General features: G+C 39.7%; 2 protein-coding genes and 1 non-coding gene across 4 annotated transcripts; all 3 read left to right on the top strand.

Moving 5' to 3' along the window:
• Window positions 1-3,473: 3,473 nt before the first annotated feature.
• uba3 (ubiquitin-like modifier activating enzyme 3) lies at window positions 3,474-8,260 on the top strand. Of its 2 annotated transcripts, XM_070549904.1 has the most exons (18): window positions 3,474-3,538; window positions 3,648-3,686; window positions 4,132-4,252; window positions 4,330-4,410; window positions 4,504-4,586; window positions 4,678-4,758; window positions 5,121-5,164; window positions 5,293-5,357; window positions 5,453-5,608; window positions 5,689-5,791; window positions 5,895-6,008; window positions 6,867-6,920; window positions 7,037-7,073; window positions 7,162-7,243; window positions 7,321-7,421; window positions 7,498-7,561; window positions 7,669-7,723; window positions 7,815-8,260. In XM_070549904.1, exons 1-18 carry the CDS (start codon window positions 3,519-3,521, stop codon window positions 7,901-7,903), a joined length of 1,389 nt encoding a protein of 462 aa, XP_070406005.1. In that variant the 5' UTR covers window positions 3,474-3,518; the 3' UTR covers window positions 7,904-8,260. The 2 variants fall into 2 exon arrangements, with proteins under 2 accessions (XP_070406005.1, XP_070406006.1); XM_070549905.1 differs by lacking the exon at window positions 3,648-3,686 and having other exon boundaries at window positions 3,499-3,538.
• A 628-nt stretch (window positions 8,261-8,888) lies between these two features.
• On the top strand, window positions 8,889-22,050 carry tmf1 (TATA element modulatory factor 1). The gene is made up of 17 exons (XM_070549900.1): window positions 8,889-9,245; window positions 9,329-10,686; window positions 12,408-12,511; window positions 12,698-12,824; window positions 12,915-13,020; window positions 13,275-13,417; window positions 13,590-13,756; window positions 17,387-17,543; window positions 17,963-18,055; window positions 18,157-18,313; window positions 18,423-18,615; window positions 19,867-19,936; window positions 20,016-20,108; window positions 20,189-20,311; window positions 20,402-20,560; window positions 21,216-21,341; window positions 21,431-22,050. The coding sequence occupies exons 1-17, from the start codon at window positions 9,110-9,112 to the stop codon at window positions 21,569-21,571; spliced, it is 3,453 nt and encodes a 1,150-aa protein (XP_070406001.1). The 5' UTR covers window positions 8,889-9,109; the 3' UTR covers window positions 21,572-22,050.
• Window positions 19,607-19,679, top strand: trnar-acg (transfer RNA arginine (anticodon ACG)). The gene has a single exon. It is a non-coding gene; the product is annotated as a tRNA-Arg (tRNA).
• Window positions 22,051-22,312: the final 262 nt, after the last annotated feature.

The raw sequence follows: 22,312 nt of genomic DNA, 5'->3' as shown, positions 1-22,312 counted from the left end.
AACTACTAATACTACTTACCTATAGTCCTGCAAATATGACAACGGAGTAGCATTCCCTTTTTGTGTTGTGCGCATGCGCGCACATGCTCAGAAACAACGGGTAGGATGGTTTACGGGGTAGGAGAAATTCCCAGAACACCGGACTTTTTAAAAATCAGCTTTGGTGTAAAGTGAAACGCTGTTTACAACATAAAGTTATAAATCCAGAGGGGTGAATTTAGGCAAAGTCAGCAACATGTTTACATCAGTGAACAGCTGCAAAGAGAACGTAAGCTAACGTTGGTAAGCTAGTTAACATACCGCTCTCTATGAGCCCCCGCTAGATGCGCTACTTCTTCTGATAACTGAACTGAGCATGAACTAGTTGAAGGAATGCTGGAGGAGTTTTGTTTTTGTTTTGATCTTTAAAACAATTTCAGGCTCTACTTTTCCCTTTGTTTAATAATCATGTCGCTCACTGTTTACATGCTTTTGCCGTCCACCATGGTGGACCCACGTGATTATGTGACATCGGAGCAAAGGGTCAATAAGTTCATAGTGTTAGGAGCTAAAGTTTAGTCACATAAACTAGTTTTTGGGAGAAACCCCACCTATTCCAAGGTTGCATTTGAGTTCTTGAAAAGGCCAAAACACAGGTCTTTTTTCCATCTGAAACAATCAGAAGTGATGCTTTAACCTTCATGTTAGTGTTCTGAAACACCTCAGTGGTGCTGCAACCGCTGTGTTTCCAATAAAAGCAAAATCTATGCTGAAATGTTTTGTGCAATGTTAAAGTGCATGTATTGAAAGCAGTTTCAGTAGAGTGTAAACACATCAATCACATATTAAACAGTCTGATAATGACATGCACACGATTGCTGGTTGCACTTCCTGCTTTAATACATCACAAACAGCACGGGGAATTCATCTTCCTGGGAATCTATTCAGACTTTGGAAGAATTTTGATGCAGTTCAATCCAAAATGATGCAATAACTGTATAAAGACATTTTTACACACACACACACACCCGCACACGCGCACACACACACACACACACACAGACATGCTCGCTCATGAAAATAGCACCATATAGCAAGACATACTGTGTTGTTGAGTGTATATATAGAGTCTAATTACATTGTGAGCAGTGGTGATAAATCACTGGAGTCTTAATCAAAGCACTACAACAAAGAGAGTCATCAATCACCTCAAACAGCACAACACAACATCAGCCTGTAGCTTCTCCTTTCCTTGTGGCCAGCAGCGCTGCTCTGCTCCAAACATGAGCCATATCACTGCTGTGACACATTATCATCAGTGCAATCAGTGCCACTTTAAAGTCCTGACAGGAAGCCATCAGAAGGCAAGTGGATATTAAGACGTATGGGACAGAGAAGCCGATAAACCCTGATTCTGCATGACAATGAATAAAAGTGAGATTGCAATATTTTGTTGAACTCTAGGAGCTTGCTTTAGGTCATTTTCCCACTGATGAGGCTCCAGTCTTTTAGTCTGATCTAGAAACGTCTGAGTTTTCTGTCTCTGTGCACTTTAACTGCAGTTGATGGATAGGTGGGTCACTTCAAAGACACAGTGGTGACATTCAGAATGTCTCAACTCAAGATAGGTGGATGACAGATGGCATTTGAGCAGAATCTATAAAAATGTGTCAAACAGGAAGAGTTTTGACATCCAGTCCTCTCCAGTAGTGCCCTACTTTCCACACAACACTCCTTCAAATTATCATCTAGCAACTCGTGAAAAAAAAACTTTGGTAAAATATGAGCAATTTGCAGATTCTGCTTTTCATTTATTTTTTTTAATGAAATGTCATCACTTCCATGTTCTGCTGAGCATGATCATGTAGCTGAGGTTAAATGAAAGCGGACGGCACACATAAGAGAGCAGGCAGTCATCTATGAAGGACACAGCAAGTTATTTGCAAGTTATTTTTAGTTATCATACACTGTCATTTCATCTCATTAAAATACTGACAAAAAGTCTAATCACTATAATTCTGATTATATTAAAAAAATATGTGGAGCCCAGAATACACAAGCCTTCCAATGTCAAATTATTAAGTCAGTCAGCTGTCTGTACATACATTAGCACACTTTCTGGTGACCTCTGCAAAAGATAGCAACTCCACAGTTCCTTTAATAACAGAGGAGGTGTGGACAGACAGATTAATTATCCTCATGCACCCATATGAAGGGACGCCCTTCACTGGTTTATTAATCATTTTGAATTGAGAGATTAAACACAGATTCACTAACTCAATATGGACTCAGTAAATCAGCTGGTCTCCTTAAGGAGGAAGTCCTCTCTGTTAGGTCATTAAACATAATTTTGTGTCTTATTTAAGCTCAGTACATCCTGCAGTTAATTAATTTATTACTCAAAGCAAAAGCTAGGATAATTGTGTGATTGTAGCACATCGAAACAATACTCGAGGCTCAGGTTTAACAGGTTTAATTAAATCTCACTCTCCCAAAGTCCTTCCAGTTGTATTAGAAGTGTTTAGCTAGCAGATAAACCAACAAACACACACGAAAAAATACAACTTTTCACCTATACAGATCAGGTTTCCTTTCCTATTTATGATCATTTGAATTAAACATTGAGATTACTTGAAACTGTCTAAATATGTGTTATGGAGTGATTAGACCCCACTTTGCTTCAATCATGAATAAACTCGACCTGCTGAAATTACCCTAAAAATATTTTCTAAAGAAATTGTAAACTCGTGAACCACAGGGCTGATGAACCTGACACTTGTTCCAAAAGATAAAACTGAAATATCCAATCTGTAACACACATTAAACTAACAAATTAGATTAAAAAAGTATCACCAATGTACTATGGAAGAGGATTATGGCCACTGAAAAGAAAAAAGGAAAAGAAAAGAAAGAGAATTCTGACTTTAATCTCAGATTTCTGAATTTTTTCCTCAGAATTCTGACTTTAATCTCAGAATTTTGACTTTTCCCCTCAGAATTTGGACATTTTTCTCAAAATTCTAAGTTTTTTTCAGAATTCTGATTTTTTTTCTTCAGAATTCTTAAATGCTGATGAATTCCTAGATTAAAGTCAGAATTCTCTCGTTTTCTTTTCAGTGGCCGTGGCCCTAATCCTCTTCCGTAATTGTACAAGTGGAAGAAAGTTTTTTTTTTTCCTGGTCAGTGTGCCCTCCCTCTCTTGCAAGAATGACAGCAAGACATATGAAAAGCTTCTTGTTTTTTGCGGATAATTCTGCCCTCTCTCGGTCTCTTTTTGTAACTACAGCTTGTAAATCCCGCTAATGCTGCTTTCATGAAACTAGGGATTTTGGCTTCTTCAACTCACGCAAATACTAAACTACTGCGTCTCGCGTTTATATCGACTGCGGCAAAAATAAAATAAAATAAATAAACCATCAGATTTTGTTTTACTAACATTAAATTTAGGACTAGTCTCAAATTTCCGTTCACCATGATTTTTGTTCCATCAAGTATTTGTGTTTACCACTGCCAACTTGCGAATTTGAAGTAACACAAACATGGCGGAGATGGATGAGCCGTAAGTAATCGCTGAAGGAGCAAGCACGAAACCGCGAAAGATGCTTTAAAGTCTTGTCAGCCTTTTAAAACACCGCATGACTCAAAATTCGTTTATTCTCTCTTTGTAGGGAGAAGAAAAGAACGAGAGTAGTGGAGCTGACCGAGAAGTTAGTGTTCATTTGGTAGAAGTAGTTTGAGGTTTACAGGAAGAAGGAAGGTTAGCTAGAAGAGAAAACTGAAAGCTGGTTGTAAATAAAGGATACGAATGACTAGTGTAGGTTGTAATGTCTAAGCTTTATTTATTTATTTTAAAGCTCCAAATAGCTGTACATTATTGGCTGGCCATATGTCTTAAAATACGTTTTTAATATTTACAGAAAGCTAATGTTAATGTTTCCAGGAAGAAGAGACGAGGGGTCATTTGTTACATATGTATCACCTAGGCGGTTCTAAACTGAACAAGTATGAGGAGATGGCTCTCATACGCTTGTTTTTTTGTATGACGCCCGAAAACGTTGAGGCTTTCTGTCATTACAAATCTGAAGTTGCCATTTATTCAAACTACCTGTTGATCTGTTTATGATAAAAGCTAAAGGTGCGTTTTGTCTTCAGGATGGTGGTGGAAGGAGGCTGTGGGGGTAGCTGTGAGTGGGAAGGCCGATGGAACCACATCAAAAAGTTCCTGGAGAGATCAGGACCATTCACACATCCTGACTTTGAGCCCGGCACTGAGGTAGCAACTCATGCAAATGATGTGAAGTCAGTGTGTGTGTGCTGACTTTAAGCATTTATCTTTTTCTTTCAACACAGTCCTTGCAGTTTTTGTTACAAACCTGCAGAGTCCTGGTCATCGGTGCTGGTGGACTGGGTTGTGAGCTTCTGAAGGACTTGGTACTTGCATTACTTTTAGAAACATGTCATCAATTTTAAAAACTGTTTAATATTATAGTGGGGTCTAAGCATGACTTTGCTTTCTAATCTCAGGCATTGTCAGGCTTTGGAAAGATTGATGTAGTTGACATGGACACCATTGATGTTTCCAACCTGAATCGTCAGTTTCTCTTCAGGTTAGTTTACCATGTGGTATCATTTCCTGCCAGCTTTAATGTTAATATAAAATGTTAAACAATTCTTTAATATGTTTTTGTTTTTCACAAGGCCAAAGGATGTAGGACGGCCCAAGGCAGACGTTGCAGCTGATTTTATTAACAGTCGTGTACCAGGATGCCACGTGATCCCGTATCCTTCTGAACATGCATGAGTTTTTTAATCCCTGAAAACATAGTTTCAGATAGTAGACAAAGACCACGTGTTTAACCCTCCCACTGTCTTTATAGGTGTAACCCCGCAAGGAAAGTTGACAATTGAGCAGGAATGAGGTCCATGTGGCAGGGGTGAGGTGGTGCTCACTTCTCACCCCTGCCACATGGACCCAAGGCTCCTCACCCCTGCCACGTGGACCTCAAGGGATAAACCATCAATCCTGCTCAATGGTTAACTTTCCTTGCGGGGTCACACCCATTAGGACAGTGGGAGAGTTAAGACAGTACAAGTAGATGAGCATTCTATTTACAGTGTTCTTTTTCTTAATAATTTGTAAGACATTTTAAGAAAATTCAAGATTTGGATGAAAGATTCTACAGACGTAAGTATCTTTGGCCCTTTTAGTTGATACTGTATATACTGTTTATTTATTTTTTTGCATGCCTGGATCCTGTTTAAAATGTTGCTTCAGTTTGGATGACTAAACACTCCATGTTTACTTTTATCTAGAATTCCATATAATAGTCTGTGGACTTGACTCCATAGTTGCCAGGAGGTGGATGAATGGCATGCTGGTAAGCTGTTTCTCTTCCCTGACATACTTTCGATAACAAAGCTGCATCATTCTGATCAACTGGAACGTGTCTTGTAAACATGTTGTTCTGTGCAGCTGTCTTTGCTGGTGTATGAAGACGGCGAAGTGGATCAAACATCTGTTATTCCTCTCATCGACGGTGGGACTGAAGGCTTTAAAGGCAATGCTAGGGTCATTCTCCCTGGCGTGACCGCCTGTATTGACTGTACGCTTGAACTCTACCCTCCCCAAGTAAGTTAGCTCTGTTTTCATTGTTAACTTCTATGAGTAGCTTTTTTGAGTGGGAGGCTAACATCCACCTGTTCTTACAGATCAACTTCCCCATGTGCACAATAGCATCGATGCCTCGTTTACCAGAACATTGCATTGAATATGTTAGGATACTGCAGTGGCCTAAAGAGATGCCATTTGGAGGTAAACAAACGGCCACACTGCACCTAATTTATGACTCTTTTTTTCAAAATGATGGTTAAGTATGACATGTTTTTTGTTGTTTACTCGTGTGAATGTGGAGTAGATGGTGTAGCCCTGGATGGAGATGACCCAGAGCACATCCAGTGGGTTTTCCAGAGATCTCTAAAGAGGGCAGCTGAGTTTAACATAACTGGAGTCACTTACAGACTTACACAGGGTGAGCAACCGGAATGTCTGAATGTCGGGAAACTAAGATTTTAGCATGTTTGGGGACAGCAGAAGCTCAGGAGGCAGAGTGGGTTGTCCATTAATAGGAAGGTTGCAGGTTGAGTCCCGGCTCCCACCAGAGCATGCTGCTGTTGTGTCTTTGGGCAAGACACTTAAGTAAGTGAATGGGTCCAACTAACATTGTGAATAAAAACATCCTTAAAATCTCTCAATAGTGATCACAATTCTGCTTGGTGACCTAAATAATCAGACTGACTGCAAGTGAAAATAATTAGTAACATAAAGGAATCACAGGCGCCATTTTAGACTCGGGACTACTTTATGACAAAGCACAGCTGTAAGCCTCCTCTGAGAGGTGCAAGGCAGCCACAACGACACCTGCTTCTGTAAACACATATGCACACTTTGTTAGCAAACTGGCATAGAAACACACACGCGTGCACTCGCGCACGTAATGCAGCTCAAAGTTTCTTTATTTTTTTTTAAAGATTTCTGATAAAATGTGTTAAACAGCAACACCTCTGTTTCATTTTAAAAACGTGATTAGTTCAATTTCACGCATGACACGCATGCAATGAGAGCCTGGGCAAACACAAATGCTTCACCCAAAAATAAACAAAAACCCACTCAGTCTCATAACGCTTGAATGTTTTTGAAATAATGTCCAACAGAAAGTCAGGGATTTAACATGAGTGAGTAAAAAGATGAAAACTACTACTGCTAATAACAACAACTAATAATAACAGTAATACATTTAGGCAGCTGCATCATCCTGTAACGTTGCTAGTTTTTAAGAACACTTGGTGTTTTATTTTTTGTGAGCAAGACATATCTTTTTCAATTCCAGGTGTTGTTAAAAGGATAATTCCAGCTGTAGCGTCTACAAATGCTGTCATTGCTGGTAAGTAGTTAAAAACAGACTTATTCTGTAGAAACAAGGAAGCCTATAGGAGTAATCTTCTCTAAAATAGTGTTTACCTGGATTCATTTGTTTTGCTGTGCTCCTTTTGGCTTTAGCTGCTTGCACAACCGAGGTTTTCAAATTAGCAACGAGGTACGTTTGATGTCTCTTTTGCAACAGTACCACAACGCAGAATTGTTTGCAAACTCTTAATTCCTGTGGTGCCACCTTTTCCCTGCAGTGCCTATGTGCCTCTCAGTAACTACATGGTGTTCAATGATGTTGACGGTCTGTACACCTACACTTTTGAGGCAGAACGGAAGGTTTGTTCTTAAAGTTTAACCTCTAGGTTGCAGTTGTTTAGGGGGGGTTGAGTTGTATTTTGTTCCTCCTGCTGTAGGAAAACTGCTCAGCTTGCAGCCAAGTACCGGTGGACCTGCACTTTCCTCCATCTTCCAAGTTTCAGCAGGTGTTGGAGTACCTGACTGAGAGTACCTCTTTGTATGTTTGCGTACCTTTTTATGGTTTGTTTTCACCAGCCTGCTGGTTCATGCTCACATATATATATTTTTTTCAGACAAATGAAATCCCCTGCTGTAACAGCAACAGTTGAAGGAAAGAGCAAAACTTTATATTTACAGGTAAATTTTGACGTATTTTTGTATTACTGATAAATATTTGTGCAAAAGGTTTTAGTGGGAGATCTTACAGGTTTTGGTTTCACCTTAAGCATGTTTTTTTTTCTCAGTCTGTTGCATCAATTGAACAGAGGACACGCCCAAATCTGTCCAAATCCTTGAAAGGTAAGGTGCATCAGTCGGTAAATTGTTGCTTCACAATATGATGCATTTTGATCGCGCTCCTTCACTTGTGTTATGATCATGTTTATTCCAGAGTTGGGGCTGACTGATGGACAAGAACTGGCTGTAGCTGATGTCACCACACCTCAAACCATGCTGTTCAGGCTTTGCTTTACCTCATAAGACAAACTCAGGCACTTCAACATCCCACGATAATAATGAAATCCCAGTTTACGCCACATCTGTTTAAACTGTCAATCATTATAACCCGTTTAACCGGTTTAATGCAATTATGGACTTAAGTGGAAACAGTGCACTGAAAAAAATGTGTCATATTTTAATGATCTGCTAATGATGGGAATTTTTGAGTAAATGTTTATTACTACGATGTGTGTTATGCACAAACAATATGAGAAAAAAAGGCTTCTCTTTAAAAGATACTTTTTTGGAATGTGCATATTTATTTATTAGTTTCTTGTATAGCTGATTTTGGTCTCTGAATCTGTGTTGGAAATATGAAATAAACAGCTTTAAAAAGTATATTTTTTTTACTATTCAAAGTCATGTGACCTATAACACATTTTTGTATAAAATCATTTTGGTTCTATGCATTTCAGTGCAAAATTGAATAAGTTTTAATGTCGAGCAAACATTTAGGATATTTGCTTTCTTGGTTAAAGCAAATAGTATTTTTATATCTGAACAAAGAACAACTAATTTGTTAAATTGGGATTGGTTGATTTTTGGAATTCTCTTCATGTACCTCGCAAATTGCTCCAAAGCAATGAAATAGTTCAGTTGAATGTTTGTTTTTGAATATAATGAAACGCAGAAGACATATGTTTTAAAGAAAAACGTATCCGATACACAGAAGAGTAAAGGCGACCATTTTAATTGTTTATTTAAACGTTAAAATGAACAAATTACGATTTTTAAGTTATCCGGCGACATTCCGGATCATGACGTCATTGCGCTACGTGGAAGGAAGTAGTGAGCAAGCTAATGCTAGCAGCTAATTGTCAAGAAGGATCAAAACAAACGATGATGGCCGAGCGACGGAGCTGTAGAAAGCTCGGGATAGAAATGGGAATGTTTTAATTTGATGTTTGTGATAGGCTATTGCCGAAACTTCATTTTAAATGACTGGCTTTACAGTGAGTATCTTATTTTGAGGACCAGTTGAGCAATTTTTTGTTAAAAACTCCACAAACGTCGGCTAAGGACAACGTCCAAGTTGTTAAGCTATCCCTGTAGTAGCGACTTAGTTGCAAAGTGATAAAGGGCAGGTCAATTTGTCAACAGGTTAACGTGGGGAAATCAAAACAATGCAGAGGCAGATTATGTGACACAATTGTACTTTGACAGTGTAGCTAACTAGTTAGCCTCAGGATGAGTTGGTTCAACGCCTCTCACCTGTCCACATTCGCTAAACAAGCTTTAACAACTGCGCAGAAGTCTATCGACCGTGTTCTGGACATCAAAGAAGAGGAGCAATGGGGAGACACCGTTGTAATGCCCTATGACGGTAAGCATGTCGGGTGACACCATATGTAATAAGATAAGCTCTATCAAACACATTCTTTAATGCTTTTTCTGTTTTGTCTTCAGATAAAACGCCCGGAAACATTTCATTAAGTGGAGGATGGGGAATGACGCAGTGGGAAGCTCCTGCTGAAGAAAAGGCTTCCACCACTCCTCCCTCTTCAGAGGCCATCACTACTCCTGTCACTCGTACTGTCCTTGAGGAGTCAGAGAACTTTTTCAGTGCCTTCCTATCGCCTGGAGATGTGCAGTCTGTGACCAAAACCAAGGTTGTGTCTGTTCCTCCTGCTAAGTCTCAAATACGGCCCCAGGAGAAGGAGAAAACAGGCGAAACACATGTGCTTGATGGCCAAACGGATGACCAGGGTCTAATACTGATAGGACTTGCAGATGAGATCCCCGAGAGTCAGACGGTGGACGAGAGCCAGTCTGAGGAGATCAAGCCCTCACCAGCATCTTCTTTCACTGACACCATTCTCCTTCAACCAGTTTCTCCAGTTTCTCCTTCTAGTGAGCTTCCTTTTAACACTGATGGAAAAACAAGCTCAGAAACTGATGTGGATTCGTCCGTTTCTGTAGAGTCTAAAAGCGATGAGTTAGAAGCGCCATCCGAACACCAGCTTGAGAAGGATACCATAAATTCTTCTAAACAAACTTCTTCTGAAGCGAAGACCTCTACCCCTGCAGATCACCTGACTTCCAATTCCTCCAAGGAAGCACTCCCAGGTCAAAAAGACTCAAAGGTGGAGGATCGTCAGAATGACACACCCTCTCCTCCAGTCAGCGCTTTCTCCTCAGGAACCTCCACAACTAGTGACATTGAAGTGCTTGACCATGAGAGTGTGTTGAGTGAGAGCTCAGCCAGCTCTAGACAGGAAACAAGTGAGAGCAAAACTGGCCTTCATTTAATGCAGGGCTCCTTCCAGCTCCTCACTGCCTCCACCTGTGGAGATTTCCCCCGACTAGAGGACTACCCCAAACTCACAGAGAGCTGTGGTTCCTCTTCGGATGCGTTTGAGAGAATTGATTCTTTTAGCGTTCAGTCACTGGATAGCCGCAGTGTCAGTGAGGTCAACTCGGATGACGACATCCCTGGGAGTCAAACTCTGGCATCTGTCACTGCAGAGCCTGCTAATTTGACCGTAACTTGTCAGAAGCAGGAGGACAACTTGACAGAGAATGAAGAAAACGAGGAGGAGGCGTACATCGAGACGGCAAGGGAGCAATCAGTGGATGAAATGGAGGAAAGTGGACGGAGTGCAACACCTGTGAACAGTGAGCAGCCTGAAGAGCTGGTGGAACTGGGATGCGATGACGACGTCACCCAGTTTGATCCTGCCTCCGAAGCGGAGGGAAAAAGTGTTGCACCAATTACAGAGGAGATGAAAAGTGTCTCAACTGTCCAGATATTGGAGTTTCAAAAGGTAACTGCAGGCAGCTTCTAAAAGCTGGAACTATTTATTTAATGCACATATTTTTCTTTGCCTATTTTGCAAATGGGTGCATGTACTAATTCTGTTTAGCAAAAGCTTACAAAGCTTTATTTATTCTGCTTAGTGCACAAGAGTTCATTTATAGCATTTTTGGGAAATGGGACAAAGGGCAACTTTAAATATTTTCAAGCTTGTCATTTGCGTTTGAGGACATTTATTGTGTCCTTTTTCAAGTAGCTGTACCATTAATAAAATTGGATTTTCAGTATTTTTTAAAAATGTTGGCTCCAAATAATCACAAAAACAACATATAACAGCCGAATGGTTTTGGGTGAAATAATTTTGTTACATTCTGCTTTGCTAAAATGCCATCCTCTAGTCACGCCTTCAGACTGACAAATGCTTTCGGCCTTACCAAAGTTTTAACTCACAAGCGTTTTGTAGTGGTGATTCAGAATTAGAGTAAATATGTCTGACAAGGTCAATGTGCACAGATGATAAAAGATGCATATAAAAACCACACCTCCATTATATTTAGTAAAAGCAGTGGAACACTGAAAAAACAATTTTATTGATATTTCTGATTATAATCAGTCACTGAGTTTTTCATGCAGGCTGAACATTAAAATAGTCTCCTACACCTATCTCCTGCATTAGGAGTCAGCAGAGAACGTTTTGGCTAGTAGAAGCTAACCGTTAGCTTTAGCAACTCCACCACACAGCAGAACTCCTCCAAGTTTGTGTTATTTGTGGAGATAAAACTTCAACGTTTCAAAGCAAGCAAGGTCAGGTAGTGTCATGTTGCTGTTATCCAATCAGAGGCGAGATGTCCAAATGCCAGGAAATAAGAGTTTTAATCCTGTCATCTCAAGCTCAGCTTTGATGTGGCTCACATCTAGTTCCTGAAAATGGTGCACCAGAGCTTTGTTTCCCTAGACTACAACTTAAGACATTTATTCCTGCTAAAGACCACTGCAAATGTAATGATTAAATGAGTGAACGACGCCTTTAAAGCATCACATGCTGTGTGCCACGGCATCCAGAGATATTTTCTATATAGTTCAGTTTATAAATATTGACTGTGCTAAAAAACACATTTTCATGCAGACTTACACCATGTCACACCTTAGACATTCTGGGTCCTTCTGTGATTGTCTCTGCTTGGGAATCCTAAATCATGTTAGCTTTCCACTGGCTAATTAGTCACCGCTCAGAAGTCCTCGCTTTTCAAAGTCTGATGTTGACCATGGAGCGTTTCTCACATTTTAAACACAAAATTAGGGTTGGTGTGGCCTAAAACTAATAGTATATTTTGCTGTCTTTATCATGGTGAACATTATGTACCACAGTATTTTAAAATCCACCTTTAGCCACTAAATAAATGTTTAATTCAGTTGTACAATCTTGAGTTGGAAATATGGCAAAAATAGAAAATCACAAGTAAAAATTAATCAGTTTTTGACAGATTTTTAACTCAATTGTTTATATATTTTTTCTTAATTAGCAAAAGTCTGCAAATGTGTCCTCTGTTAAAATAAAATAGAAATGATATCAAGTGCAGTTTTGCAATGGATGCTTTTTAGATGAGCTTTGGTAGATTAGTTCTAATCCTTCACCTGCCATTATTGTCCAATCGCCCAATACAACTCTGTTTTTTATCCGACTGTATTTTCTGTAGTACTGAGCCACAGTTTATGATGAACATGTTATAGGTCATTGATGATCTGTCGAGTCGTCTAGAAAAGAGAGAGTCCCAGCTGCTGGGTGTGAGCAAAGACAAGGCCAAGTTAGAGGAAGAGTGTGACAATTTAAAAGAGTGAGTATGCATCTCACACACTCTCATCACTTTAGGTGCTCATAACAAGTCATTCAATACACTATTACAGTGGCTTTTAATATTACTACTAAAATAGTGTTTATACCATGTTCTTGCTCTTAAATGCCTAAATTGTCCAGACAGGGTTTATGTGATGTCACATTAATGACCCTGTTTGTTGTTCAGTGAATTAATACGTTTGAAAGAGGAGAGCTCCACCGTGCAGTCCTTAAAGGACGAGTTCACTCAGCGCATAGCAGACGCTGAGAGGAAAGCTCAGCTAGCCTGCAAAGAGAGAGACATAGCCAAGAAGGTAACCTTAATACTGACTTTCCTCGCTGCTTTTTTAAATACATCGTTTTGGAAGGCCACATAAGCAAATGTGTTTTCTATTATGATGCAGGAAATAAAGGGCTTACGAGAAGAGCTGTCTACTAGATTAAACTCTAGTGATACAATGGAGCTCATCAGAGAGAAGGAGGAACAGATCAGAGGTCTGCTGGATGAAGGTAACGCCTGTTTTCCTTTACCCCAGCAGTCCCAGCCCACCTCCCAACATGGATTCCACAAAAATAAAGATTAATCCGTTAATATGTAATATGTATATAAAAGCTAACAGATTATATATTTTATCACTAGAAATATACATAAAAGAAAACAGGCATGACAGAGACGCCTGTAATCTACAAAATAGAAAATGACTGTGTGAATAACGTAACTGCTGGTGACTGTTACTCAAAGTATGCATTAACCCCACCTTTAGGTGAAAAGCTGTCCAAACAGCAGCTGCAGCAGAGTAACATCATCAAAAAGCTGCGTGTGAAGGAAAAGGACAGCGATGCGAAGATCACCAAGCAGCAGAAGAAAGTCAAGGACCAGGAGGAGGAGCTCAGACATCTGCAGCAGGTCAGAATTCACTAGAAAGTCGAGCATGATTTACAAGTGGATGCATCTGTCCATGATCATCAACACTTATTTAAAATGACTCGATCTTAATATTGAGATTTTCTTCATATAAAACGATGTAGGCAGATAACCCCTCCCCCCACAGGTAATGGTTCTTGTTGGATGTGCGTAGGTTTTAGATGGGAAGGAGGAAGTTGAGAAGCAGCACAGGGAGAACATCAAGAAGCTGAATGCCGTGGTGGAGCAGCAGGAGAAGGAGCTGAGCAAGCTGCAGTTGGACTCAGATGAGCTGCAGGAGAAAAACAGAAGTCTTCAATCTGCCCTCGACAGCTCTTACAAGTAAGTAGTGCTACACTTTTCTGTTGATGCAGGTCACTCCAGACCTGAGCTCCGAAAAGAACCATTCAGTCTGTCCACGCATGCAGATGGATGTTAACTTTGATTACAGATGGACACACAGGTTTTAGAAAAAAGATACGAAAAGTGTTTGAGAAGCTGTGTGAGATTCTGAGGAAACTCCACCACAGTCGTAATGTTTGGTTATTCTGGATACATTTCCTTCCACTAACACTAAAGGCAAACAAAGAGCAGCAGAACATTTCTGTAGAATTTTAAATGTTTTGCTGAAGTTACATAACTTCTAACCCTCCTCCCTAAAAATAAAAAATGGTTTAGCATTAGACAATTTTCACGTGGAGTTTGGCGTCTGAAAGGGAACAGTTTTGTTTTTGTGGTGTAGGTGGGTTACACCTGAAGTCAGACTGGTTCTGGGTGACTGTTCTGCTGGTACACCTGTTTTATTAGATAATTTGGAGATGATAATGCACATTAATGAACACTTAGTCGGTACTTTAAGTAAATTTGCCAGATTTAGCCATAGGTGACTTTCCAGTACATTTAAGACAGCATACGTTTAAACAACAACAATAAAAAGAACAGTGATGGACATTAAACTCCTACACCACTTCCAGCCAACCCTGCAGTAGTGATCTGATTCCTGAAACAGTCAAATCTACAAGTGTAATTGGATTCAACCAATTCTTTTTTAAAAGCAGTGAAGGTGGCAGACTCTCAAATAAAAATTGGAATTTTTATGGTTTTGACACCTTTTCACAGCAATGGTATTTTATCCAATGGTTCTTCTAAAAGGAACCCCAGTCTCCTCTACTGGCTGATCTGGTCCTAGTAGTGTTGTTTTTTCATGTAATAAACTCCTGCAAAGGGGAGGGGCCAAACCACGAAGGGATTTACACACAATGCAAACCCATTTAAAACTCTTCAAGTTGAAACCCAGTTTGGCTTAATTTATACCTATCTTTTAATGTTTCTATAAAACTGAGAGGTGAAATAATAATTAATCTAAGTAGAGTTTTTTTTTTTATCTTTGAACAGTTTAACTTGTGTAGAAAGCCATGTTTGTCTGAACCAGCACACGAGATGTTCTGAACACAAATGGATGCTAAATCCTCGGTGAGATCGCAGAGTAAAAGAAAAACAGAAAGTAAAACATGTTCACATGTGAGCAGTTGGCAGGAAGAGGTATGGCTGCATTAGTCAAAATAATAAAGAACATGGAGATGATTAGTTTTCAACAAATACGACCATTTACAGAATCAGGACAGATTTAGATAACTATTATTAAATACTATTATAATAAAAAAAATTAAAAGGGAGAGGAGGAAATTAATCAATTTAAGGATACTGTGTTATTAATTATGATAAGTAAAGGATTAAATATTATTAATTAATATCTCAATTATTAAAGAGCAAGTCAACCCCTACCAGAGTCTAACTCCACTCCCACTTCATGTTTGAAAAATGCAACACATGCTGTTGCCTGGCAGACCGAGAGGGCGGAGCCGCTAACAAATACACACACAGGCTCACGACAGCATTGTGACATCATAATGTACCAGTTTACATCATAGCATACTTCTTAGCCAATAGCGGTGGCAGATTTAAATTAAAATACAGTGCAGAGTTTTTACCTGACAACGGCACAACACTGACAATTTTAGGCAGAATATTTAAATTTTAACTAAGATGCACTGAAGTGCCAAATTATTGACGACACGTGTCTGCAGCACGATTAGACACTCGTTTATTTAGTTTATCAGCAAAAAAAAGTTTATTTGGGGGTGACTTGCTCTTTAAAGAGTTCCTTTAATAAGAAACCATATTTTACTTATTATTTTTTAAATTGATCGCTCACTCAGAGTTTGTCATGCAGGGTGAATGTGAAAACTGTCCTACACCATCTCCTCCCTCAGATTCTGATAGAAAATAAATGGTGAAACTTTAGGATTTGACAAGCCTGACGGATCTACATCACACTGTCACTTGGACTCACCGATATTGGCTCACGATGGGGAAGACTGTGGTTTGTTTACCGTCCAGAAAAAACAAAACGTATCGGCTAGTAGAAGCTAACTGTTAGCATTAGCAGCTCCATGCAGCAGAACTCCTTCAGGCTTGTGTTGTTTTTGAGATAAAACATTAATGTTTCAGAGCAAATGGAGTCAGCGGTAGAGCCACGTTGCTGTTATCCAATCTGAGGCTAGATGTCTAAATACCAGGGAATCGCCTTCTGAAGCTACTTTCTCCTCCAGCTGAGTTCTCCACGCTGAAACAAATGCATCTGAGCTTTTTTCCCCGCTCCAATACGACTTACAAGTCATTCATTCCTATTACAGAATATGAGTGAAGGACCTCTTTACAGTATTTATGCAGGCTTACAAAAGGGTTATACGTAAGAGAATCGGGAAATCACTCCACTCTGTGAAGACCAAATGGGAGCAGGAGCTGGTTGAAGAAATTCCGCAGGACATGTGGAAAGACCATCATATTATAAACTATTCACAAGAAAGGAGACAGTTTATCTGGAATATTCTTTATTACACCTAAAATTAAACAAAGATACATCAGCCATGTTGGAGACTATACAGTCACACAGACTTAGATCACACACATTTGGGATGAAATCCATTCAACTCCTGTAAGAACTTGGGATACCAAATACCATCAACATGCAAAGTATTGTACCGATGTTTTGTACTTGGAGCGATAACTACAGGGCACCAATACCTGATTAAAATTGCTGCTGCAAAGAATGCTATCACCAAACATTGGTTTAAGGTGGATACACCTACACAAAAACAGTGGGAGAATTTAAGACGAGACAGAAGACATGAAGTAACTGACACATGACTGGAACCAGGGAGGAAACATTTTTAGTAGACTGGAAGAAATATCAGAAATAAAATTGAGCAAATTCAGGAGAACGAATGTTTTGTATCTTTTTTTTTTAACCTGCAAACCCTGTTGCTGTTTTAGTGTAATGTTTGTTGTTCTTGTTACATCTTCTTTTTTATGCATGTTTATGTATTTCAGGGTATCCGCGGGTCCTTAAAAAGTCTTAAATTTGCTTTTCCAAATTTAAGACCTTAAAAATCCTTAAAAATGACAAATAATCCTTAAATACAGTTTCCAAAGGTCTTAAATTACCAAAGACGCAATAAACTAGATTCTTTTATTTCTATTAAAATTTTTGCGAATTTCTAGTTCAGCATTTTTTGTGTATGACGTTGGCGTAAGCGGAACCGTACACATTCAGCTGGTTGTGAAAGGGGGCTATTTTTAGATGAGCACATTAGCTGGTTAAGCTAGTGGGAACTTGCATCATGGGGAAGTGCAAGTTTAATGGTAACTGGATGGCTAATCCCATGTTTGCGACGTGGTTAGCACCGGTTCCAGGCAATGGCTGGGAATTATAACTTAAACTTAATTTTTAAAAAATTGCTTAAATTTGGTCAAAGTGGCCTTAAAAAAGGTCTTAGAAAGTCTTAAATTTGGTTCCCTTAAACCTGCAGATACCCTGTTATTTACTAAAGTTCTAAAAAAACCATGTTTACAAATGAGGACAGTATGGTAACAATGAGCGGGGTGGTCTTTGTGCATCTCTGTTGTCAGGGAGCTGGCAGAACTTCACAAGACCAACGCCAGCAGAGCCAGTGAGGCTGAAGAGGCCGCCCTGAGCAGGGAGACGCAGGCCAGAGAGCAGCTGAGCGTGGCCCTGGAGAAGGCTCAGGAAGAGGCCAGGATTCACCAGGTGGCTCTGGCTAACCAGGTGAACGTCGAACCTTATAAAAGAGCTTTTGACATTATTAACATTAAGTCGATTTGGACGTTACACATTTTCTGGACGAAAATCTCAAAACCATTTTATACTTTTTTATGCTTCATGAATGTCAAACTACATTTTCACAAGCTGTTTCTAGTTTATTGAGCATCCAGAATGCTTTCTTATTCAGTCAGGTCTTTTTTTGATTAGGCACCTGCTGTTTTTATTCAAGCAGCCACAGTAAAAAGGAGATGATAGCAGGGATAGCTCAGCTCTTGGCATGCAGAAGAATCAATATTCATCTTTGCAAATTGTGACAGATCTACTGTATGACTTAAACCTTTACTTACAATAACTGAACAGGTTTTTATGTTCATATATATACACACACACATATATATATATATATATATATTTGTGTGCAGGTGGCAGACCTGAGGCTTGCTCTGCAGAGAGCTGAGCAACAGCAGGCGAGAAAAGAAGATTATTTAAGAGAGGAGATTGGTGAGCTTCAGCAGGTAACGAAACGCTTCAGATATGTAAATTAGCTTTCTGACAAGAATATTTAGTCATGAATGTAAGTAATTAAGACCTTTGACTCTTCCATGTCTCCCTTTAGAGACTACAGGAGGCAGAGATGAGGAACCAGGAGCTCAGTCAGGGCATTACCTCTGCTACGCGGCCCTTACTGCGACAAATCGAGAACTTGCAGGCCTCACTGGCCGGACAAACTGCATCCTGGGAAAAGCTAGAAAAAAACTTTTCTGACAGACTAGGTCAGATTACAGAGCTGATTTGTATTTGTAGCTGCCTAAAAGGAAAACGATCACTAAATAACAGAACTGTTGGGAGAACGTGACGTGTTTGTGCTGATTCTCCCTGCAGCTGAAGCTCAGGTACAGCTGGCTGTTGCTGTGGAGAAGGAACGCTCGGCAACAGAAGAACTGTTATCCATCAAGTCCAAGCTTGCCTCGTTAGAGTCCCAGAATTCCTTGCTCCGCCAAGAAAAAGCCAAAAACCTGGCCCAGCTGGAGGCTGAAAAGGGAAAGCGGGAGAAACTGGAGGATGAGAGCAGCAGGTAAACATCAGGTCTGCTGGGTGGAGCAGTGACACAAATCACTCCACCAATGTCTGGGTTGTATCCATGCAGCTTCCTTTCTCATGTTCAGGTAGAGCTAATATATAGTAAATTACAGTCGCTATTCATTTGATCATTGTTTATCTTCCTCAGAAATTATTTTAAAGACTGTCTAGCTAGCTGATGAGATGCTGTTTTCCTCCTAAACACTTTCTGTTGGGATTTTCCATTTCAGAAATATTTAACATAAATACCAGGAGGATTAAATGCGCCGTTGCTAAACCTGGAAACAGGGAAATGTGATCAAAACCTCTGCTTATTTCTCCATATTTTGCCTCAGCTGACCTACATTGATGTTGTTTTCTGTAGGCCTAGGTACAGAAACTCCTCTGTTTTCTTTGCGTTGGCTTAGGTTAGCAAACATAAAAAATACTTTGAAGTCTCACACTCTCTTTTAAGACTTTTATAAAGGTACCAAAAAAGTTTTGTTCATGGATGATGGAGAAAAATCTAAAGCTAGCCAGCCCCAATGTTTGTGCGATTGAAAGGAACAGCTGTTTCTCCTCCTGCAGAGTTCCGTTTTAGCTTGTTTCTTTTACTGAGCATTGAGTCCTTTTCATTTTTTAACCCACTCCTCTCTGATCTCTGAATTATGAGTATAAAAAGTGGTTCCTAACTAAAGAAACAAACCAGGGCTTTATCTGTACTGAACAGACATGTTTAGGTTGTTTTTAACCACCTGAAATACTGAACAGGAAATCTGGCTGATTTGAAGCTAATGGGCTTCAGCGTGGAGCTGTTATTGCGGAACAAAAATCAGTAAAAATGTGTCGGGTTGGAGAAAACACAGCCACGTCGCTTCCTGGAGTGCTGCGAGCCTGCAGAGCCTTCTCCCCTCCCCCTCCCTTCTTCCCTCCTCCCCTCTGCGGTGGTTCCATGTGGCTTTTGTCTGACTGGTTTATCTGTTGCGTGGAGGCAGAGCTTAGTAACCGGGCCAGTGGCGCAATGGATAACGCGTCTGACTACGGATCAGAAGATTCTAGGTTCGACTCCTGGCTGGCTCGACTTTTTCTCATGAAAGGATTCCTGTCCTTTTTTGTCTCCTATTCACAGAAAGTAATAAAACGATATCTTAAATACATGATTATTAAATTCTTTCCCCCAAAGGAAATGCAGACGTGTCTGACTCAGAGAGAAAGTAGTGGAAGAAACTCGCTGTGTCCTTTTAAAAAAAAGCTTTTCTTGATGCAGGGAGCACGCTGAATTGACAAACCTGCGGGGAGAGCACAGTCGCCTTCTAGAAGAAGCAAAAAAGGAAAAGGTACTTTTAGGCTTTAATTTATTCTTTTGTTGTTCTGTATGAAACAACTTCTCATGTGATATCCTGATGCTTTCGCCAGCTGTTGTTGACCAACCAGCTAGAAATGGAAAAGATGAAAGTGGAGCAAGAGAAGAAGAAATGCTACTTAGCTCAAGAAGCCCTAAAGGAAAAGGTTCAGGACAGTTTTAGTTTATTGACTTTTGACGTTTGTGTCTATTTCATCAAACTAAAGCATCATTTATCTCTTACCAGGAGCGGAAGTCTATGACACACTCTGTTGGAGAGGCCCCTGCATCCTCCACCCCCTCCTTGTCACGCTCCAGCTCCATCAGTGGGACAGAAACTGTAGGGCTGCACAACTCCATTCTGTCCCAGGTACACACTGCCTCTCGGTTTATTAGGATTGATTCCTAACGTAATTAACAGAATTTTAGAGCATTTTTGCAAATGGTTTTGTCTCCACAGGATGACACTTTAGACCACTCACTGGGAACCATGACCATGTCTGTATCTATGAGTGGGACCAACCTGTATGAGGCTGCCCGCTTATCCGGAGGCTCCAGCTTCATAGAAAACCTTCAGTCTCAACTCAAACTGAGAGAAGGAGAAATAGCCCAGCTACAGGTAGGTGATTGTGGGGGTTTAACGACAGTGAATTAAAAACAGACTCTAGGGGTGAATAAAAGCAAGCTAAAATCACTAAGTGGGCCTTTAAAGGGATTCTTTGCAACTTTTTCTAATTTTTAAATCATATTCTTGAGCCAGTTTGTGCTATAATGAACCTTTAAGGGGTTGGATTGGGGGGTTAAACCACCAAATAGTTTCCGAGTGCGGAGAATAAATTTCGTACACACACCTGTGTGTGTGACAACTAATGGGACTTTAACTTTAATTAAATGTCACACCGCCCTCTGTGTCCAGAATAGCACATTTGCAACTTCAGAGTGCTGGGCTGCCTGTTAGACATATCTGGCACTGCAGTCTGCTTCCAGCACGTTTCATGCATGTTTTAGATCGTGAACACAGCTGATGTGTGATTTAGTGATTAATTGCTCATCTAAAAGCTAATGAAGGCTGGGGAGACATTTCAGCTGTTAGATTAAGTTATTAAAAAGACGAACGCACATCGAGGAGATAGGTTCACTTTTGCTTTGACCACAGAGCATTAATAATGGAAACTAGGGGGTGCTAAAAGCAAGCAAAACTGCTTAATATGTCTTTAAAGAAGATCTCCGCCGTTTGTCAGAAGTTGTACATTGATCTTTGTTCTTGCTATTAGCTTGAGATTTCCAGTTTAGAAAGGAGTCGGTCTGTTATGGCAGAAGAGCTGGTCAGACTCACTAATCAAAATGATGAAATGGAGGAGAAGGTGAAAGAAATCCCCAAGCTGATTGTTCAGCTCAAGGTACAAGAACTCTTTAGATGATAAAACACAAACATTACATCAGTAGGGTGTCAGGATTGTTTTCTAATGGATGTCGCTTCTCCTTCCAGGACCTGGAGCAGAGGCACAACACCATCCTGCAGATGTATGGGGAAAAGGCAGAGGAAGCAGAGGAACTGAGATTGGACCTTGAGGATGTAAAGAATATGTATAAAACCCAGATTGATGAATTACTGAAGAACCAGAAATAAAGTTGTTTCTAGAGAAGATGTACTTTTTTGTTCCTTTTTAGGCAATAAACTAGCTGATCAGGTGACTCACAAATGCATCCACAGTAAGATATTAGACAAAAATGTTTAAACACTGTGAATAAATGATTTTGTCTTATTTTATTTTACTCGTTAAATACGTTATTTAACTGACTGTGATGAAATTATTCATGGATATTATCGATTCACTTTGAAGGATGGCATGTTGGTGTGACTGTTCTTGATGGTGAGACTATGTAGTGTATAGAGTACAAACTTATGATGGGGTGAAGTCACCATTTCTGATCTCATTCTGAATGATTTATGAAACGTACATTAAAAGTTACTTTTGTAAAAATTAACGATTGTGTTCTTGATGCTGTACAAATCATAGTGTGGTTTAGACCTGGGAGTAATTTATGAAAGTTCTTATGGTTGGATATTATATGTAAATTGAATAAACACATTAAGAAGACTGAAAACTTGTCATTATTATTAAAACGGTGTAAAAGCACATTGTTTAATGCATTTGGTTTTATTCAGTAGTCTTAAAAATCACTAATCTCACTGCAACAACATCTAGCTTCTAAGGTCCTAGTGCGCATGTAGGCGTTCGCATTTTGCACTATATGTTCAGTTTAGACTGTATAATTCAGGGAGATTTTCTGATTTTTTTCAAACGTATTTAAGAAAATGTTATGTATATTTAGAATAATTGTTCAAAGACTATGTTTTAGGTTCATT

This window comes from Nothobranchius furzeri, chromosome 3 (assembly GCF_043380555.1).
Source record: "Nothobranchius furzeri strain GRZ-AD chromosome 3, NfurGRZ-RIMD1, whole genome shotgun sequence".
Lineage (NCBI taxonomy): Eukaryota > Metazoa > Chordata > Actinopteri > Cyprinodontiformes > Nothobranchiidae > Nothobranchius > Nothobranchius furzeri.
Note: the sequence above shows the minus strand (reverse complement) of the source record. Positions and strands in the feature narration are given on the sequence as shown.